Source organism: Narcine bancroftii, chromosome 2, assembly GCF_036971445.1.
Source record: "Narcine bancroftii isolate sNarBan1 chromosome 2, sNarBan1.hap1, whole genome shotgun sequence".
Lineage (NCBI taxonomy): Eukaryota > Metazoa > Chordata > Chondrichthyes > Torpediniformes > Narcinidae > Narcine > Narcine bancroftii.
This window is the reverse complement of record NC_091470.1, coordinates 188,448,337-188,470,692: the sequence shown is the minus strand read 5'-3', so window position 1 is coordinate 188,470,692 and position 22,356 is coordinate 188,448,337. Positions and strand designations below refer to the sequence as shown.

The 22,356-nt window shown below is 45.9% G+C and overlaps 1 protein-coding gene and 1 pseudogene across 4 annotated transcripts in view; one reads left to right on the top strand and one right to left on the bottom strand.

Annotated features, from left to right (window-relative positions):
- daxx (death-domain associated protein) overlaps positions 1–22,356 on the top strand; it is a 58,366-nt gene that overhangs the window by 795 nt on the left and 35,215 nt on the right. For 3 of the 4 annotated variants that reach the window (XM_069919639.1, XM_069919640.1, XM_069919638.1), the window contains exon 2: positions 19,479–20,361. In XM_069919639.1, coding sequence (XP_069775740.1) covers positions 19,479–20,361 — 883 coding nt within the window. Of the gene's footprint in view, positions 1–1,717; positions 1,740–4,797; positions 4,962–19,478; positions 20,362–22,356 lie in introns of those variants that run through there. The other variant, XM_069919642.1, reaches the window with a different exon arrangement.
- LOC138755987 (U6 spliceosomal RNA) lies at positions 12,266–12,365 on the bottom strand (annotated as a pseudogene).

The following is a 22,356-nucleotide window of genomic DNA, read 5'->3' as shown; positions in this document are numbered from 1 at the left end:
CTCTTGGGTGGGGGGGGCGGGGGCGCCTCGGGTGGGGGGGGCGGGGGCGCCTCTTGGGTGGGGGGGGCGGGGGCGCCTCTTGGGTGGGGGGGGCGGGGGCGCCTCTTGGGTGGGGGGGGGCGGGGGCGCCTCTTGGGTGGGGGGGGGCGGGGGCGCCTCTTGGGTGGGGGGGGGCGGGGGCGCCTCTTGGGTGGGGGGGGGCGGGGGCGCCTCTTGGGTGGGGGGGGGCGGGGGCGCCTCTTGGGTGGGGGGGGGCGGGGGCGCCTCTTGGGTGGGGGGGGGCGGGGGCGCCTCTTGGGTGGGGGGGGGCGGGGGCGCCTCTTGGGTGGGGGGGGGCGGGGGCGCCTCTTGGGTGGGGGGGGGCGGGGGCGCCTCTTGGGTGGGGGGGGCGGGGGCGCCTCTTGGGTGGGGGGGGGCGGGGGCGCCTCTTGGGTGGGGGGGGGCGGGGGCGCCTCTTGGGTGGGGGGGGGCGGGGGCGCCTCTTGGGTGGGGGGGGGCGGGGGCGCCTCTTGGGTGGGGGGGGGCGGGGGCGCCTCTTGGGTGGGGGGGGCGGGGGCGCCTCTTGGGTGGGGGGGGGCGCCTCTTGGGTGGGGGGGGGCGCCTCTTGGGTGGGGGGGGCGCCTCTTGGGTGGGGGGGGGCGCCTCTTGGGTGGGGGGGGGCGCCTCTTGGGTGGGGGGGGGGCGCCTCTTGGGTGGGGGGGGGCGCCTCTTGGGTGGGGGGGGCGCCTCTTGGGTGGGGGGGGCGGGGGCGCCTCTTGGGTGGGGGGGGCGGGGGCGCCTCTTGGGTGGGGGGGGCGGGGGCGCCTCTTGGGTGGGGGGGGCGGGGGCGCCTCTTGGGTGGGGGGGGCGGGGGCGCCTCTTGGGTGGGGGGGGCGGGGGCGCCTCTTGGGTGGGGGGGGCGGGGGCGCCTCTTGGGTGGGGGGGGCGGGGGCGCCTCTTGGGTGGGGGGGGCGGGGGCGCCTCTTGGGTGGGGGGGGCGGGGGCGCCTCTTGGGTGGGGGGGGCGGGGGCGCCTCTTGGGTGGGGGGGGCGGGGGCGCCTCTTGGGTGGGGGGGGCGGGGGGCGCCTCTTGGGTGGGGGGGGCGGGGGCGCCTCTTGGGTGGGGGCCCTGGCCCATCCTGGTGGGAGTGGTGGGACCCCAGTTGCTTCCTGAGGGAGATTTGGGCCCAGTGGCCTATTCATATGGGGTGGAGGCTGACAGAAGGTGGGGTTGTGTCGACTCACTTACCAAGCACACCCTGAGATGTAACGCAGTTGAACATTATTGCTTCACATTGGTATCAATGTTTATCGGCCTCTTTACACCTTCTATTGGCAAAGAACCTGGTGTGTCTGTATCTCTACCCATAATTGCCTCCCCCATTCCTGTTAATGTCCAATCCGGCCAGCTGCCTGGAATCTAAAGGAGCTTCAGGACACAAGGTTGCCAACACTGTGATTTGAGCCACATTGGCTATTTCAGTCTGATGTTGCAACTTCTGTATTTCATTTTTCATACACTTTCTGGTTCCTCCTATATATTCTAAATTATTACATGTTTTGGTCAGGCCTCATTGCATCCTCATATGTAAACTGCCCTGGCCATCTATTGATCTTTATCTGTTGATCTTCAACAGGCCCTGCAACAACACAGGAACAAGCTCATCAGCCCACAATGAACATGATGGCCTCATTGTTTTCCAAAAACCTATCTAATACAGCTCTTTAAAATCTAAGCCCATTGCCTTAAATGCATGTCCTGTAAGTTGTGACTTTTTTCACCTTGTCACAGTCTTTCATAAGTTTATTAACTTCTTTCGGATTTCTCCTTGGCCTCTGGTACTCCAGGAAAAACCACCCAGTTTTAGACATACCCTGTAGCTTGTACTGTACTGTTGATTCCAAGCAGCATCCTAGTGACTCTCCCATACCCATTTCCCAAGCCTTCCTGTAGAGGGGCCACCTGAATTTTAAGCACTCTATTTCTAGGTTTCAAATCCCTTCAGGATCTAACTTCCAACCAACCCTTCAGGGTGTGTGTACATTGATCCCCAAACATTATTTATTTAGACATAGAGCATGGTAACAGGCCATTTTGGCCCACAAGTCCATACCCCCCAATTAACCTACACTTCGTTACGTTTTTGAATGGTGGGAGGAAACCAGAGCCCCCAGAGAAAACCCACGCAGACATGGGGAGAGCAGCCAAACTCCTTACAGATAGCGTGGGATTCAAGCACAGGTTCAGTCATGCTCACTGGTTTACAAAATGCTGAGCAAGCACTTTTTAATGCCCTTTTTTAAAAACCTACCCCTTCGCACAAAACTTCAGTATTTTTGCGTAATCTTGTTTTGTTATATATTAATGCTGCTTTACGTTGCATTAAAAATGATGTGTGACAGGAACTTAAAAAAAAAAGTGAAATAGTTTGGAAGCACCATTTGTAATGAGAGGAAGTTTTCATGATAAGGCAAAGCAATATTTTGGTCTTGTTAATAATTTTGTTGTTTATAAAACCTGGCGATCAACTTTCTGATGGGTGGCCAGGGTTTATCAGTGAGTCTGACTGATAAAATTTCTATGGTATGCAAAAAGTGCTGGAGAAACTCAGCAGGTCATGCAGCATCCAGAGAAACAACGATGTCGTCCTGAAGAAGGCAGGCCCAAAACGTCGACTGCAGTTTGCTTTCAATGGAGGCTGCGTGACTCCAGCACTTTTGTGCACTGCGGTGGACCACAGCATCTGCAGATTTTCTTATTTACCTCACTCAGACTTGTATTATTCAAAGTGTATCTGACAGCTGGATTACTGGGTTCAGTTCCACCATTGAGTCAAGTACAATGTACTGATGAAATGTTCTCTGTGAAACCAATGGAAGGGAATGCAGTACTTGTCTGATGCTTAATCTGAGTGTTGCAGGCTGGAGTGTGTGCTTCTAAGTGAAAGGAAATAATTTTCAGCTCCCAGACTGTTACGGTCAACTTTTACTTTGAGATGGCTACATGTAGAAATTTAGGTGTGATGTGATAGTGGGGGAATGGTTTCCCATAGCAGATAGAACAAAACAGCACAATACAGGCCCTTTGCTGCCCCACCCATGATGTGCTGACATAAACATGTACCCCCTCAAAAAAAAACCCTAATTTCTCCCTACTTTGTTACCCTCTATTTTTCTTACATTCTTGTGCTTGTCTAAAAGACTCTTTTAAAAACCCCTGTCGTTCCAGTCTTCACTACCACCTCAGCAATGTATTCCAGGCACCCTCAACACTCTAAAAAACATTTGCCCTTGATGTCTCCCCAAAGATTTCCTCCCTTCCCTGTGTACAGATGTCCTCTGGTGTTTGCTACTCTCACCTTGGAAAAAGGTGCTGGCTGTCAACCTTATCCATGCCCTTCATAATCTTGTAGACCAGTGGCTTACAAACTTTTTTTCCACTCACGTACCACCTTAATTAATCCTTTATTATCCACAAAGCACCTCTATTATATCACCTCTCATCCTTCTTCACAGAGAAAAGCCCCAACTCTGCTATCCTTGCCTCTTAAAACATATTTTCAAATCCAGGCAACATCCTGATAAATCTCTGCACCTCTCCATAGCTTCCACATCCTTCCTGTAATGAGGTGACCAGAACTGAACACAGTATTCTAAGTGTGGACTTACTGGAGATTTTTAAAGCTGTAACATCACCTCACCACTCCTGAACTCAATCCCTTGTCTAATGAAGCCCAGTGTAGCTTGACTACTTCCTGTGTTATTGATAATTTTCTGTTGTGTCATTGTTGCTCAGTAGAGCTCAATAATATACATTTGCCAGGTTTTTATTGTGGCATTGAGGACAGCAAGTCTAAATTTGTGGAGGCTGATCCCCGATCTAGACTTGTATTGACTGTCTCCCCTTCTGATTGTACAGCCCGTATAGATGTCGATGTGGGGAAATTGTTTGGCTGTTGTGGTGGACTGTATACATACTGGAAGCTTGCGTAACATACAGAATAATCAGTTTTGCAACTTACTGTGTTTGCAGCCATTGCAGGAATTAAGCAAGGCTTTCGCTGAGTTCTGTTCACTTAAATGTAGTTCAAGCCAATTGTGTTAAATGCTGTTTGGCAGTAATGTTTGAAGCTTATACAAGTTATATCCTTCATTTTCAATATCTGTGCATGGCATCCATTTGTCATGTTCTGCACAAAGGCAGGCCTGTGTTTTTAAAATTGGAACATTTTTTAAATTTAAAATTTAGACATGCTGGTTCTTGCAGCTCACAAGCCTGTGCTGCCTCAATTAACCTAGAACTCTGCACATTTTGAAAGGTGAGAGGAAACCCACACAGGCACTTGGAGAACGTACAAGCTCCTTCCAGTCCGCACCTTATTCGAACCTGGGTCACTGGTGCTGTATTCGTGATGTGCTAACCATACTGCTCTTTTCTTGAAAACTTGCAGGATAGTGAATTTGTGACAAATTTGAAGTAAAAAAGGACCAGTATGAAACTGGAACTTGTTCTGCCCAAAGTTTTAAAAATGAACTGTGGTATGAAAATGAACAAACCAGCTGTCTCTGAGATAAAAACCTTGACGAAGGGCTCAAGCCCAAAACGTTGATTCTGTATCTTTATCTTTGCTACATAAAGTGCACTGACCTGCTGAGTTTCTCCAGCATTGTTTTTACTTCAACCACCGTGCCTGCAGATTTTGTGTTTTACAGCTATCTCTGAGATGCAGGATTAACCTATCCTTTCAGTTCTTTGACTTGCTAGGTTTCAATCAAGCCCAGACTGATGCACTGAATCTTTTTTCCCTTGTGGGTGCAGATCCACAGCGCAAGACTGTCCACAGGGGGCGCCTCAGAGGTAACCAGTCTGGCTGCTGTGGGAATTGGAAATGCGGCACATGCTCCCAGGGCTCAGCCTTGTTGATTGGACAGATTGGTGGGTGTCTTGCCCTGCATCTTGTCTGGACACTCGGCTGTAACCAGGTACCCAAAGTGGAAATATCTTCCCTTTCCATTGCAATTAGGCAGTTAGAAAATCACTTCTCAAAGTGAAATAAATTCATGTTATTTGTCTGAACATTAGGCTGTTAGTTAGTGGCATTTTGTGTGATGACGACCCAAGAAATGAAGTTCCGGGCATTGTTGCACTGTCAGAGTTGTTGTCTTCAGCCTTGGTCAGACAGGAAAGAATGGATTAGGAATACCAGTATTTTTGGCTGAATATGTAATCTTTCTCCGTCATCCCCTTGCCTCCCCCCCACCACCCCCACACACACACACCGAGTCTCGCATCACTGAAAAAGAAATTTCATGTCTCATTTCTTCATGCCCTTCTTGCCCAAGGCCAGTGGTTCTCCACCTTTTTTAGGTCGAAGGCCCATCTGGCTTCCAGCCTAGCAAGTCATGGTCTGCTGATGGCAATGATTGAACAATACTTTTAAGTCAAAGGCAGCTCTGTAAGAAATGTATCTTTTATCTGTCGTATATACTCATGTAATCGTTGATGCCGTATAATAGACAACCCCTCTTTTTGGCCCAAAAATAAGGTATTTTTGTATCACCCGTGTAAAAGCCCCTCTGAGCCCCCAGCCGCCGGCCCCTCTGAGCCCCCAGCCGCCGGCCCCTCTGAGCCCCCAGCCGCCGGCCCCTCTGAGCCCCCAGCCGCCGGCCCCTCTGAGCCCCCAGCCGCCGGCCCCTCTGAGCCCCCAGCCGCCGGCCCCTCTGAGCCCCCAGCCGCCGGCCCCTCTGAGCCCCCAGCCGCCGGCCCCTCTGAGCCCCCAGCCGCCGGCCCCTCTGAGCCCCCAGCCGCCGGCCCCTCTGAGCCCCCAGCCGCCGGCCCCTCTGAGCCCCCAGCCGCCGGCCCCTCTGAGCCCCCAGCCGCCGGCCCCTCTGAGCCCCCAGCCGCCGGCCCCTCTGAGCCCCCAGCCGCCGGCCCCTCTGAGCCCCCAGCCGCCGGCCCCTCTGAGCCCCCAGCCGCCGGCCCCTCTGAGCCCCCAGCCGCCGGCCCCTCTGAGCCCCCAGCCGCCGGCCCCTCTGAGCCCCCAGCCGCCGGCCCCTCTGAGCCCCCAGCCGCCGGCCCCTCTGAGCCCCCAGCCGCCGGCCCCTCTGAGCCCCCAGCCGCCGGCCCCTCTGAGCCCCCAGCCGCCGGCCCCTCTGAGCCCCCAGCCGCCGGCCCCTCTGAGCCCCCAGCCGCCGGCCCCTCTGAGCCCCCAGCCGCCGGCCCCTCTGAGCCCCCAGCCGCCGGCCCCTCTGAGCCCCCAGCCGCCGGCCCCTCTGAGCCCCCAGCCGCCGGCCCCTCTGAGCCCCCAGCCGCCGGCCCCTCTGAGCCCCCAGCCGCCGGCCCCTCTGAGCCCCCAGCCGCCGGCCCCTCTGAGCCCCCAGCCGCCGGCCCCTCTGAGCCCCCAGCCGCCGGCCCCTCTGAGCCCCCAGCCGCCGGCCCCTCTGAGCCCCCAGCCGCCGGCCCCTCTGAGCCCCCAGCCGCCGGCCCCTCTGAGCCCCCAGCCGCCGGCCCCTCTGAGCCCCCAGCCGCCGGCCCCTCTGAGCCCCCAAAGCCCCACCCATCTCATGCTCAGTGCAAATTCTCACCCTGGCTGCCCACCCACCAGTGCTCCTGACGCCATGATCGCAGACTTACTGCTTGGTTCCAAACATCAGAGCTCCTGACACCTTGATCAACGAGGGTACTTACTGGTGTCAAAAGTTTGATCGTGTAAAAATCGACCCTCCCCCCTTTTTTTTTGGCCTGAAATTTGACTATTACATAAGTACGTATTGGAATTTAAAGTATTTTAATGTTTTTAAAGAACAAAAAACACTGCAAGCATACACTGAACATAACTCCCAATTTAAAAAAAATCAAAGCTCAAATTATTTCAATGAGACCCCTTTACCAGTTTCTACATCCTTGGTTCTGCTGTAGATAGTACACACCTGAGATCTACCTCCACTTCAATGCGGTTTTGTGCCTTTTTCTTCAACTGCAGCAAGGTCGAAAAGTCTGGATCTTCTGAAGACTCTCCTTCCCAATGTTGGGGTAACTATCCTTCACTTTTGGGCCAAAACTCAGTTATAGATGAAGCCTCAAACACATCTCTGCATCCAGAATTGGTTTGAAGGTCAATGAGTTCATCTTGCAGATCATCAGGGACTTCGTTGACTTTAACAAGAAAGGGGTTCCTTGCCAGTGCCAGTCCTCGGCCTGATTTCTGGGAATTAGGGCAGCAATTCTTTTCGGAGGTAGCTGAGACGCAAGACAACTTCCTTTGCAGCATCAACATCCATTCCATTAATAGCCACTATTGAAAGAGATTCAGACGTGGAAAAGTTCCCTCCCTCAGCCTTGTGTTTCCAGTTTTCCAGCTTTTGCATCAATGCATTTAGAGCACCAACAAACTAGATGATAGTTGTATCCTTGCCCTGCAGCCTGAGATTTAATTTTTTTAATTGATCAAAAATATCCACAAGGTAGACGAGGTGAAATACCCACAGCTTTTCATTGAAGTAGGCTTCCAGTTCGTACTTTTTCTTTTGCATCTTCAAGAACAACTGCAACTCTTGTAGTTCAAACACTCACACCACAATGTTGATAGCTAACGTACTTTGGTGTAGTAATAGCCAAGTAAACTTGTAACACATCCTCTAGTCACTCATTGCTGTCTTGGGTAAATCTTTGTTGAAATCTTTTGCAAAAATAATTTGTATCCAATTTTAGAGGAGAAATGTATCACACTGACAAGTATCAAGTTCCTTGGAATGCACTTGGAGAATCTCACCTGGTCCCTTAACCCCAACTCCATCCCCAAGAAAGCCCAGCAACACCTTCTCTTCCTGCAAAGGCTGAGGAAAGTCCAGCTCCCTCCCTTCACCCCCCCCCCCCCCACCCAGTCTTCACTACATTCTACAGAGGATGTATCGAGAGCATCCTGTGCAACTGCATCACCACTTTGGACCGCAAAGACCCTGCAGAGGATTGTGAAGTCAGCGGAAAAGATTATTAGGGGGTCTCTTCCTACCATTAGGGAGATCTACAACACTCAATGCAATAAACATTGTGAAGGACTCCACACACCCCTCATGTAAGCTGTTCACCCTTCTGCTATCTGGTAGGAGGTACTGCAGCACTAGGGCCCATACATCCATATTGGGCAACAGTTTTTATTTTTAATATTTTGTTTAACTTCTATTTTAATTTATATTTATGTAAATATGCTTCATGGTCCTGGAGAAACGCTATCTTGTCTTTTCTGTGCAAGCATGGTATGAATGATAAATAAAGGTGACTTGATGTGTCTTACCTTATAAACAGGAGCCTCTTAAGTCTTGACTGATGAACAACAAGGCAAAAAAAAACACACATTTTTGAATCTGTCTTGTGTGGAGATCTGATAGGAACTGTGTGCTGAGTGCCAAGTCACTTTTATTGAGAGACCGCCAGATGACCTCACTGACATCGGTGGCAGGTTGCTCGCCACCCTACTCAGGGACACCTGGGAGGACTGAGACATGACCTCAGACCTATCCTGGGAAGTCTCCGTGGCTGTCATGGAAACACGCTGTGGCCCACCATGGGTCTATGGTTGGGAACCACAGCCCTAGAGTAACTACATTTGTTATAGGAATTAATTCAATAACTAGAATGCCTCGTCTCCAAGGTCAGATGTCTGAATGTCTTGTTAATCAGTCGTCACTACCTTTCTGACCACAATCCTACTTTCATAGTTCACGTTTTGCAGAATGTCTTTCTCTATAAATTTTTAACTCTGGTTTAAAAGTTAGACATGCCTTGAGAGAAATATTGTAGAGATTAACTAACAATTAAATCAATGCTTTTGTAACACTTTGCTGCCTGCAGCTTGGGTTCTTCAGTTAGATGGTGAACAAGAAATTACCAAAATTAATACTTCTAGAAAGGCAGACAAAGCTTGGAGAAGAAATTCAAGGGTATCGTGAGAACGAGGAACTGAAAGATTGATATTAAATTTCCTGTGACTATCTATACTTTTTTAGAGTCCGCAAAAGAGGTTTTTTTTTAGACATAAAGCACAGTAACAAGCCTTTTCGACCCACGAGTCCGCTGCCCAATTTACACCCCGTTAACCTACACCCCTAGTATATTTTGAATGGTGGGAGGAAACTGGACCCCTGGAGAAAACCCACGCAGACACGGGGAGAATATATAAATTCCTTTCAAGACAGCACAGGATTCAAAGTCCAGACCCGATAGCTGACTCTGTAAAGGTGTTGTACTAACTGCTATGCCAACCGTGTGTCACTCTCTTATGAATGCACAGTGGTGGGGAAGGGGGGGGTGGGTGATTGTTTATCCACATTTAAACAATTTAAAAGGCTACTATGGATTAAAAAGAAGCTTGTGCGGGGAAGCTGAGAAAACCAAGCAGCCAACTTATTAGAGCCTCCTTGTAGCTTTGTCAGAAAGCTTTGATACATGACTGTCTTTTAGTCTTGATTATTAAGGTGCTGTTACGAGCCCAAAGAACCCCAAAATCCAGTGTTTCTCTTCTTCCAAGTGAAACATTAGACAGCCAGTCCTCTCTTGCATGAACTACAAGGGCTTTGACCAGGCTGTCTCCCAAATTTCTTTCCACAAGTTTGCCAGCTTGTCCTGTTCCAGTCCTACCTACTTCTGTTAGCTGTAACACTGTGTAAGTGATCTTTGTGTTTGTGTGTGTCTCTCTCTCTCTCTCTCTGAGAGAAAAAACCTCTGACTCTCTCTGCTTGCAAAACCACATGGTCGTCTTAGCTCTCTTCCAGACAGAAGCGGCTCTGACATGCTCTTTCATCTGTTGCCTTTTGTAAACAACAATCCATTAGTGAAGTCTCGAGCACTCTTCAAAGCTCTTGTAAAAACTGTGAGGCCCTGATATGTCTAGCATTAGCAGAGCTCCAGTATTTCAGATAAGATCTGTTTTAAAGTGTTTGTATGTGTCCTACTCTAATAAATCTTTCCCAATTTATCGCCCAAAAACATAACTCTATACTTTGTCACAATGCATTGAGAATTTTTGGGTGGAATGAACTCTAGGGCCGGAAGGGCCTGTTAACATGCTGTACCTTCTCAAAAAAGAGCTTCTACAGTTTTGAGATCTTGGCAGCTGATGGCGTAGCGGCGGCTCTCAATAGAACTGTTAGAATACTTGAGACCAGATTTTTTTTTAAACTTTATTTAATTTTATGACATGAATAAAATAAAATAACATTTAAAGAAATAATAAAAAATAAGATAATAAAAATTAGAATACTACATCATTAAACTACACAAATTAACCCCCCTAATAATTATAACACAACATTAATCGTCTAATTTAAAATTAGACCAACCCTCCCCCCAAAATAAAGAGTGAAGAATTAATTAACAATGTTGTAAATAAAATAGAAAAAACCCCACTTACAAAAAAGGATAAAACTTAACAACAAAAAAATTACTAACAACAAAAAAAATATCAATACTAAAATAATACCCTTAAACATATATTTAAATCAAACATAATACATGTATTTAAGAAATGAAATCCACTTTAAAACTAAGTTCAAATATTAAAATCATATATCAACCACATATCTGTTATACAAAAAATCATAATTAATAATACATAAATACAGAATTTCCATTAATACCAAGTTTCCTTTATAATTCATCGAGAGAACAAAAACATCCCTTAGAAAAACAATCAGATAAACTTTTTATTCCCTTCCCCTCCCCTTATATAAAAAAACTCTTATAAAATTCTCCATATGCTTCATTTATAACATCTTCAAAATTCTCTATAAAAATTAACTTAATTTTATTAAACTCTTCTCCCTCAATGTATTTGTACTTAATTTTCTTCTTTTTCTTCTTCTCACCTTTCCCCTCATCTTCCTCTTCATCTAATTCAACATCCTCAATTTTTGACTTATCTTCTGTGACATCATCCTCTTAAAAAAGAGAGAAAAAAAGAGGAAAAAAAACGAGAGAAAAAAACCCTCCTAATTCCCTCTCAATTACAATCAGAAAACAGTTTTAAAAAAAATTTATTAAAAAAAAATAAATTAAAAAAAAAACTTCACTTCTTAACCCGAAAATTAAAAAGAAAAAAAACAGGTCGGAGGTCACGACTACCTCCTCCTGTTTAAACCGCCCAAAGCGGTAACTCCCCCAAAATATTGGGTGTGAGATAACTCACAGGTAGCTGATGACTTCTGGAAACTAGTGCCCACCCAGTTCCCTCTCCCAACTCCCATTTCATTAAACTATCATTATTTAAACTCTTCTAAAAAAAGAAAATAAAAGATTTATTTTTTTTAAATCAACGTTACCACTTCGGTCACCATTGCTTCCATTTCTTTTAAAAATCTGGATCCCACCTTACATCTCTACTCTTTTTGGAGACCTTGAAGGACTACATCGTTCCTGAAACTGCATGATTGGTAGAGACTGAGCAAAGTCCATAGCCTCTTTAGGATTGTCAAAGAACTTTGGCTGATTTCCATCCTGAAAAATCTTCAGTACTGCAGGATACCTGAATGTTGCCTTATGTCTTTTTTTCCACAACAGTTCTTTCACAGAATTAAATTCGTGTCGTTGAAACATAATTTCTTGACTCAAATCTTGATAGAAGAAAACAGGATTATTCTGAACCATCAAAGGAGATCTATTTTGCTGGGCATTTCTAATAGCCGTACATAAAATTGTCTCCCTGTCACAATAGTTTAAACAACGGATCAGAACAGGTCTTGGATTCTGTCCTGAAAAAGATTTTCTTCTTAAAACTCTATGAGCACGTTCCAGTATTAAACCTTCAGGGAATTTATCCTGTCCTAACACTCGTGGAATCCATTCAGTAAAAAATTTTCTTGAATCTGGTCCTTCTATGCCTTCTGGCAAACCAACAATTTTCACGTTGTTCCGTCTAGATTGATTCTCCAAATAATCAACCTTTTTTTCTAAATTTTTATTTTGTATCTGCAATGTTTCAATTATTCTATTTTCATCTTGCAGTTGATCCTGTACATCGACTAAACCTTGATCACACATTTCAAATCTTTCAATGGTTTCAAGCTTAAAAGCTCCATTAATGGCTTCCGCCATCGCATTAATCTTGGAAATAAACAGGTTCACAAAATTAGCTAAGTGACTCGATACAGAATATATCTTATCTTCAAGATCCTTAACAGACATTTCAACAGAAGTAGATTCAGGCATAATGGGATCTTGCTGTTCCTTAGAGACCACGGGATCTTCTGTCCCTTCCCTTAATTTAGTATCTTTTCTAGCAGTTTGACTTTGTATAAAAATCCCTCTCAAAGTTCCCCCAGCAATGCGCAGGGGCCATGCTAATCTTCTCTGTATCGTTCCAATTTTAGTATATGTGCTGCCGAAGCGAGCACTAAAGTTCCCCCAGCAATGCCAGGAGACTGAAGATCAGAGTTATCTTTAAGCCAAATCTCTTTAATCATCATCACTGAATCGATGTCTGGAAAAACCGTTGTAATTGAAGATGTATTTTGCAGCGCCACCACTGTAGCAGTCGAATGACAGCTCTTTAACTCTCCAGCTGGTGGCGCCCCTGCTGATTCAACTGTTAAAGTCTCAGTAACAGCACTCACAGTGGCCGTTGTGTGAAATACTGGCACCCGGCCAGCTCTTTGTTCTGAAAGCTGCTGAGTGCGACCTTCAGAGAGCCTTACCGGTTCAAAACGGAGTTTCAATGTCGAATTCTATAAGTCTTCTTCTGGATCCATTCTACATTGAGTCCTGGCTTCTTGTAAACAAGTAGGCTCAGATAATTTCGGAAAATGTTTTTTAACAGTCTGTTGATGTTTTCTTTTACTTTTTTTGCATATAAACCATTAGTTCAGCACCTCTTATTATTTATAAACTTTTAAAAGAACTTTAACGGGCACTTAAAGACAAAACAATAAATCAGAGTCAGGAGAGGTCTGGAAGGCACGTCTGTTCCCTACGCCATCTTGCCACACCCCCCACTTGAGACCAGATTTGAAGAAATACATTTCTTTTGTCGACAGACAAGTTTAAAGCTTTTATTTTTGGTACTATGTATCTGGAACCTCCTCTTACTTACCCCTTCAACTGGACCCCACCAAAGCTCATCAAACGCAGGACTCACTGCCAGTCATCTCCCTCGCATGGCTCTTGCATCATTATTTCTAAACATTGCACTTCCCATTTCTACCCCCTCCCCAAGATGCACCAACCCAATTGTCCTGGCAGTCCCAATGTCTGTGTGTGATCCTGCCCCTCTGAACTGGTATCTTCTTGACTTGACTCCATTTTGTCACCCCTGGTCCATACCCTCTCTACCTCCATCTGCAATACTTCACACTTCAACAACTTCCTGTTCTCTGCCTCATCTTCACCATGGATATCTAATCACAATACACTTACATCTCCCATACGGAAAGCCTCAAAGCCCTTTGTTTCTTTCTTGACAACAGACCCAACCAGACCCCCTCCATCATCACCCTCCTCTGATTAGTGGAACTTGTCCTTTCTCTGAATAACTTCTCCAACTCATCCCATGTTCTGCAAGTCAAAGGGGTACTGCATGGACCCCAGCTATGCTTGCCTTTTTGTTGGCTACGTGGAGAAATCCATGCTACAAGCTTACAAAGGCAAGGCTCTTCAACTCCTCTGCTGCATTGACAACTACTTTGGTGTTTGTTGCCTCATTAGCCATGATGAGTTCGTCGATAATCCACTTTGCTGCCAACATCTACCCTGTCCTCAAATTCACTTGGTCCATCACAAACAATCTCTCTCTCAGGCCCGAAACATCGGAAATATAATCTTTACCTCCTCTGGGCGCTGCGAGAACTGCTGAGTTCCTCCAGCATTTCTTTCTTATTACACTTTTGTGTTTCGCTCCGCCTGGAACATGTTGCCAGAGGAAATGTTGGAAACAGACATAGTGCGGCAGCCATATGAATGTGGAGGGATATGGATCATGTGTAGGCATGTGGTATGAGTTTAATTTGGCACGGCAGAGACACTGCGGCTGAAGGCCTGCTCATGTACTATACTATTCAGTGTTCTTGGAGAGATGGGTGTAGTTGAACAGCGGTGCTTATGCCAAATTGATCTTGAACAGTCTGCGAGAGGAACTCAGCGTGTCAAGTAGCACCAGTGGGAGAAAAGAAATAGCTGATATTTTGGTTTGGAGCCCATCAGTCTTGATGAAACATTATCCGCTCTTGTGGTCCCATAGGTGCTGAACATGCAGAATCCCTCCAGCAAGTTTTTATGCCTCCAGATTCTAACATCTGCAGTCTCTCTAGGGCTCGTGGTCTTAAACGTGTGTGCTTTGCATTCTGTTTTAGTCTGAAGAACTGACCTGTGTGTTTGCTGCTCCCTGCCATTTGTGGTTACATGCCACATTCAATGTGAGAATGCTCTAACCTCTGCCCTGTTAACTTTTACCTTTGGATGATGTGGCATGTTCTTTTCAGGGTCACTGAGTTCAGAATCAGAATTTATTGTCACGAACACAATTCACGAAATTTGTTGTAAATTTACATTTTTTAAAATAAATTGGTGCAGAAGAAGAGAAAGCGAGGTGGTTAAAAACTGCTGGAGAAACTCGGCAGGTCAAACAGCACACTTTACCAAAGATAAGGATAAATAATCAATGAGTTCTTTGTCAGGGTATGAAAAAAATGTGGGCAGGCATCCAAACAAAATGGTGGAGGAGGAGGAGCACGGTCTCACAGGCAGGAAGTATAGATGGATAATGGAGGGAAGGCACACCAGCAAGCGGGGGGAAGGGTAACGGTGCTGGTCAGACCAGTGTTGTGACTGCATGACCTCAATTATTAATACTCGATACAGGTTGGTGCAGTATAATTTTCTATACCAGTTGTACCCTACGCCACAGAAAATGAACAAGGTTAAGCTGTAAATTTCAGATTGATGTTTTAGATGTGGTATAAAGACGGGAACCTTTGTGCAATCAACTTGGTCATGCTCCAAGGTGAGATTCTTTTGGGTAGAGCTGGGCCAAGCCCTCGGAAAAAAATCCCAGGTAAAGAATTTCCACAGGACCCAGAGTTATTCCTGTTGGGAAACATCATGGACTTGTGATGAAGCTGTCCAAATTTCAAATCCAATTTGTACTGACTGCTTTGGCAGTGGCCAGGAAGCGCCTAGCAGTTGCTTGGAAGTTACTCTCATCTAGACTTTGTGTTGCTGGAATGCAGAATACAAAGCAGTGTTCCCCTGGAGAAAATTTGAGAGAGAAATATGTATGACACCTTCCTTAAAATTTAGCAATCATACCTGCATTATATGGGGCAAAGATATAATGCGGGTCCTTGTGCTTCATCATTTTGTCTGTTCCCATCTACCCTCTCCTTGAAGGGGTGGGGGGCAGGGGAAGGTGGAATCCATCCATCCATCCATCTTAATTAGGTTGAGTCATTAAAATTTAAAGACCTGGAGGCTGGCACTGGGGTCCTGACAAATCCTATGATTTCTGTTCTTAAGTTTGTTTTTACTTTTTTGTAAGAATTTTTTTTTGTTTAATTGTTTTGTTTTACTTTTTGGTCCTTAAGTCCCTAATATGTCTGGAATGTAAAGGGACACTGTAAAATGCTACAGGTGCCAAGGACCAACTTATTGTTGTGGTTTTTTAGGGTAACTGTATTTAATTTTGTCTCTGGATATATTAGTTGGGATAAGGGAGGGGGAATGAAAAAATTGGACTCAACAGTGAAGCATGTATATAATTGGAAAATGTGTTTTTTATTATTATGGATTGTTGACACTGTTTGAGTTTGAAAAATTATAAATAAAATATTCAAAAAAAACGGGCACAGGGGATGACTCTGAATGGAGAGGGAAGGGGTGGAGAGCTGAAGGAAAGAAGACAGGGATAGGGAAGGGAGAACTGAGAGAAGGCTAGCAGAAACCGGAGAAGTCCATGTTAATAGTGTCTGTGGTTCATTGACAATTGAGAAATCTGAGGGCAGAGGGGAAGAAGATGAGTATTACTGCAGAACCAGTCTTTTCTTCTTGGTTGTATAGTGCATGCTGTTTTCCACCCCTTGAAGCTTTAAATGTCCAGAAACAGATGATTATAAATAAAATATTCATTATTTTTCTATCGCATGTCTGACCTTTGCTTCCACACTGCTTACATTGCATGTTTCAAAGAAGTTTTATTTTGGCTTATTTATTTCTCAACGTCGTGGAAAATAATGGTCATTGGCCACAGTTACTCATCACCTGTTGAGTGCAGAAAGTTGGTATAGGAGATGCTGCATCTCGCACTCACTGGGTTGGTAAATTGTACACATCCATCTTGTCAGCTCCCAGATCTACCTATAACGTTGAGGTGCTGGAAGACTGGGGAGGTGCTCATGTTGACTGCAAGGACAAGCCTAGTAACTAGACCAGTGAGCATAATGCCAGTGGTGGGTAAGTTACCGAACAGGATTCTGCGGGAGGATCTTCTTGTGTTTGGAAAGGGAAAGACTGATTTGATTTCAGATTTATTGTCAAGAATACAGACATGACATCACATACAACCCCGCGATTCTTTTTCCTGAAGGTGAGCCAGAATTAGCGCTTACTGGCAGTGCAAAAAAACTACTCTGCTTACACGTGAACAAATAAAGAAAACTGCAATAGTTGAGAAAAAAACAATGAAGTGCAAATGTAAGAATCCTTAAACGAGTCCCTGATCGAGTTTGTTATCGAGGAGTCTGATGGTGGAGGGGTAAGCAGCTGTTCCTGAACCTGGTGGTGTCAGTCTTGTGGCCCCCATACCTCTTTTCTGAGGATGGCAGCGAGAACAGAGCGTGTGCTGGGTGATGTGGATCCTTGATGATGCTGTTCTCCGACAGCAACGTTTCCCATAGATGTTCTCAATGATTTGGAGGGTTTTGCCTGTGATATCCTGGGCTGTGTTCACTACCTTTTGTAGGACTCTACACTCAGGGATATTGGTGTCCCCAAACCAGATAAGTACACTTTCCACCACGCATCTGTAGAAATTTGCCAGGGCTTCCGACATCCTACCAAACTTAAATTCACTCCTGAGGCAGTTGAGGCACTGCCGTGCTTTCTTCACAATGCCATTAGTGTGTTGGAATAAATGGCATGGCTTTGTGCATGGGGAATCACGTCTGTCAAATTTGATTGAGTGTTTTGAAGCCATGGCCAAGAGGGCAGGACACTCTGAACTTTAGCGAGTTAATTGACAAGTTTCTGCATGGGTAGATATATCTGGAGGGTCAGATTGCATGACTTTCAAATGAGATGGCCAATGGGATACAGAATTGACTTGATGTTTGGTATTGGTGGGTTATTACTCGGTTTGGTGGTCAATGACCAATAGTGTGCCATGGGGATCAGCGCTGAGTCCACTTTTTGTAATCTTGCATTAGCAACTTGGATGATTCTCAACCTTTTCTTTTAGCTATGCCCCCCCCCTCCCCTTAAGAACTCTGCTCAAAGTCTATGGGCCCCCTTCCCTGTGAAGCAGTCTAGTTGGTTTCTTCTGTAATTCTCTCCCACCAGCTGGATTAAACGATATGATTTCAGTCTGTGCCCTCCCTTAAATGTGCTATCCCCCCCCCCCCGCCCCCACCCAGTGGAGCCATATGGCCCCTGTTGAGAATGACTGATGTAGTTAGCATAATTAATAAGCTTGTTGGGGGCACCAAAACTGCTGGTTTTGTGGGAAGTGCTCATCTCAGATTACAGTTGCATCTAGTAGCACGTTTATCACAGCGGTTAGTGCAATACTGTGACAGCTCCAGCAACAGGGGTTCGAATCTGGTGCTTCCTGTAAGGAGTTTGTATGTTCTTGTGTGGGTTCCCTTCAGGTGCTCCAGTTTCCTCCCAACCTTCACAACATACTGGGGGGGGGAGGGTTGTAGGTTAATTTAGGTGGTATGGGTTCGTGTACTGACAGAGCCTGTTACCATGCTGTATGTCTAAATTTAAAATTAAAATAAAGTGGAGGAGAGGGGCATAGAAAGGTATATGGAATTTAACTTGGACAAGTGTGATGTGTTGCATTTCAGTGGTTATTGCGCAATGAACTGTAGACCCCTAGGGAGTGTTGCAGAACAAAGATACTTTTGGGGATACAGGTGCTTAGTTCCTGAAAGTGGCAATGGCGGGCAGTGAGGCATACCTGTCTTTGTTGCTGAGGCCACTGAATTCAGGCTTAGGAATATCACATCTGTGTATAGAATGTTGGTGCGACCACACAAAGTTTGTCAGCAGGCAATGGCAAACCTTGAGTAAGCTGGAATGGGTGATGTTCAGATTCATATGAACGCTTCCATTAGAGCTTGAATTATAAACAGAACCCAGAAAGACTGCAACATTTCTCTCTTGGATGGAGGAGGCTAAGGACAGAGCTTTTATCTAGAATTATAAAATCATGAGTGGCAAAGAGAAATAGTCATAGTCCTTTGCTCAGAGTCCGTGAATCTAAAACCAGGGGATGTAGATTTAAGCTGAGAAGGGAAGCAAGGACACCACCATGACACAGGGTGGTGCAAATCTGAAATGAGAGGAAGTGGTAGGTGCAGGGATAATTGTAACGAACAAGAGACGTTTGGATGGCTGCAGAGATATAAAAGGTTTAGAAGGATGTGGCAAATGAAACTAGCTTTGTCAGGATAAGTTGGGCCAAAGGGCCTGCTTCCATGCTGTAGAACCTTTTCATCTGGTGTATGGAAATGTACAGCCAGCACATGGCTTCCTGTCCCCTATCCATGCCCCAAAGGGTAGTAATCTCCATTGGTGGCTTTGGATTTTGGCATGATTAAATGCCTTGTAGCTCAATGTTATTGTCTGACCTTCCCAAGCAAAACTGAGGACATTCCCATATGAAAGTTACTATAATTGAAGACCACAAGATCTTGGAGCAGAAGAAGGCCATTTGGCCGTCGAGTGCTCCGCCATACCACTGTGAGCTGATCCATTTTCCCTCTCAGCCCCTCTCCCCTGCCTTCCCCCCCACAACTTTTAATACCCTATTCAGATACCTTTCCATCTCCACCTTAAATGCACCCAGCAACCTGGCCTCTGCAGCTGTCCGTGGCAACAAATTCAAGATGTTCACCACTCTCTGGCTGAGAAATTTCTCTGCATTTCCTTCATTTCTGAAATTGTGCCCTCTTGTTCTTGATTCCCTTACCATGGAAAACAACTTTGTCACATCTCTGTCCAGGCCTTTCTAACATTTGAAATGCTTCTCTGAGGTCCCATCTCAATCTTCGGAATTCCAAGGAGTACATTTCAAAAGCTGTCAAACATTCCTCATATGCTGATCCCTTCAATCCAGGAATTTTTCTTGTAAATCTTCTCTGAACCCTCTTCAGTGTCCGCACATCTTTCCTGAAATAAAAAGTCCAAAACTGTACCCTGTACTTGTAAGTGAGACACGCTTACAAACATTCGCTTCGGTCTTTGACTAATAATTTACCTTTTGTTCTTCCTCCCGCCACATTCCTAACCTTTTTTAGTTTGTGGAATTCTGTGGATCCTTAACTGAAGAAAATCCCGAAGTGATCAACTTCCTGCAGAGGAAGTACAGCAAGGCTTTTCCAGACTATTTGGCCTCCACGGAATTCCGCAATGTACTGGGTCGCTGTCTCACCCGCGTTCAGGGCAAGAAGAGCAAAGTCTTTGTTTACATCAACGAACTGTGCACTGCACTCAAAGCCAACTCCCAAAAAACCAAACTTGCTTTGGCCAGCAAGGAGAATTGGAAGCATCCACTGGCAGATACTGAGGGTCTGTCTGTTGGAGACACCAAGGAAAAGGAAGGCTGCCCTGAAAGGGCTTCTGCATCACCAGAAGAGACTGCTTCTACATCTCTTCCGAACCCTGCTACAGTTGAAAAGAAGCGATCTGGCACTGGGTCACGACGTCAGATCCGTTACCTGGAGAACCTCTTAAAAGTTTACGCTGATGAAATCAAACGGCTTCAGCAAAAAGAACTGAACTTGAATGAGTTGGAGGACGAAGATTCCTCTTACATTCAGGAGCACCGGCTGAAGAAGAAGATGGTGAAGATCTTTGAGAAGCTGTGCGAGCTGAAGAACTGCTCCAGTCTGACAGGCCGGGTGATTGAACAGCGCATCCCCTTCACCGGTACCCGTTACCCCGAGATCAACCGCAAAGTGGAGAAGTTCATTAACAAGCCTGACCATTTCCCCGACTACCAGGACATCAGGAACATCATGCACAAAGTGAGCACTCGCCACAATTTGGGGCTGAGCCAGAGGCAGATACAGAGCATGGCACAGGATGTGTTCCGTGAGGTTGGCAATCGACTGCAGGAGAGGCGCCACCTCGACCTGGTTTACAACTTTGGAAGCCATCTTACCGACGACTACAAGCCAGGTAGGTAACACCGGCAGTGCTGTGTAGGTAGATCTCTCTGGATTGCAGGGCTTCACTCTGCAAGATAAATGAATGGAGGGAAGTACAGGTACAGAATCTTTTATCTGAAACCCTTGGGACCAGACACATTTAGCAGTTTAGAATTTTTCAGGTAATGGAAGTAATTAGCTGATTTCAGATTTGTGCAAATCAAAGATATTTTCCAACTAGAAGGGTCTCTGGACAGGATGGGTTTGTGGTGGGGGCACTGGATGGGGCGGTGGGGGGTCTTCAGGCTATCTACAACGAATTGAGCGTCCATATTCGGCTAATTGGAGGTGCTGGACTTTTTTTTCCTCCCACTTGCACCCATAAAGATTCCCACTAATTAGTGACACTGGATATTCAGGTGTGAGTTGAGCATGGGTTGCGTCAGGTCATGTTTGGCGCCAAACACAAGCTTTGGAGTGCATATGACATCCAAGGAAAAAAAATTTTGGGTTTTCGGTTTTCAGAATTTTGGATAAAAGATTTTGTATCTGTACTTTAAAATAAAGTACAAAAAAAAAATTTTTTCTTCCTTTTCCGTGATTTCCACGTGATCGCTTGTTGTCGCTGTGCACCTGTGGTGCATAGAGGCAAGAGTTTTCGAGATGTCCGGATTCTCATGTAGTCCGAATTTCTGGCATTTGCATAAAATCGCATGTATACAACATTTTTGTATTTTGATAATTCCCTGATCCATGGATTGAATCATGCTTAGAGGGAAATAACAGCCAAGAAATGTTACCATTCATAAGTTCCTCGGCTGAAGAATGATCCAAATCAACATAATTTTACTGTTATCTGACATATCCTTCCTGCGTAAATTCCCTTTGACGCAGGGCACTGGGGACAAAGATGTGACGAAGCCATCTGGTAACAATGTCAACATCCATCCAAGCTTTGCTTTGTGACAGGAAGATGCGTGATGCCTTAAAGCCCCTCGGTTTAGCAAATTTTCCAATTACAGTCAACTTCACTCAAAGTACAATAATTCTTTCTTCTGCTTGAAACCTCGAGCAACATTTTCATCAGTAAAAGCCATAGTGTTGGGCAAACTTCCACATTAACCCTCTCTTGTCAGCATTGTAAATTTGGTCCAAGTTGAAGCCATGATCAAGTTTATTATAATCATGCAATTTAAAGTACATCTGGGCAAAACACCATTCTTTGTCCTCTGTGCCCATGGGAAAAAGCTGTTTTTCAGCCTGGACATCGAACACATTTACAAGTGACTTACAGTATATGCAGAACATATATAAAAACTAATATTGTTAAATAATAGTCTCAAAGGGATTTGTTTGAGAAGTTCATCAGTCGTTCAGCAGCCTCACTGCTGTGGAAAGAAGCTGTTTCTCAGCCTGGTGGTTTTGGCTTTGGTATTCCGGTATCTTTCCTGATGGGAGCTGGAAGATGCTGTGTGTGGGGTGGGAAGAGTCCTTAACAATTTTACGAGCCCTCTTCAGACAACAATCCCAGTAGATCTTGTCGATTGAAGGAGGGAGACCTCAGTGCTCTTTGCTGCTCTTATGGTCCTGAAAGTTGACCTGCAATCCAATGCTCTACAGCAACCATCCAGACTGATGCAGCCTGCTAGGCCACACGCTGTAGAGCTCCTGTAGAAAGTCGAAAGGATAGTGGCCAGAAGCCTTGCCCACCTCAGTTTTCTCAGGAAGTGCAGTCACTGTTGCACCTTCCTGACAAGTGAGGAGATGTTGTTTGTCCAGGAGAGGTCTCTAAAGTGGACTCCAAGGAACTTGGTGCTCTCCACTCTCTACTACAGAGTTATTGATGTGTAGTGGAGGGTGGTTGTCCCTAGTCATCCTGAAATCCACAATCATCTTCTTTGTCTTGTCCACATTGAGACTTGGGATGTTATTTTTGCACCATAACACAAGATTTTCCACCTCTTGTCTGTAGAGTGACTCATTGCTGATGAGCCCATCTACAAACTTGATGACTCTTGGAGTTGGA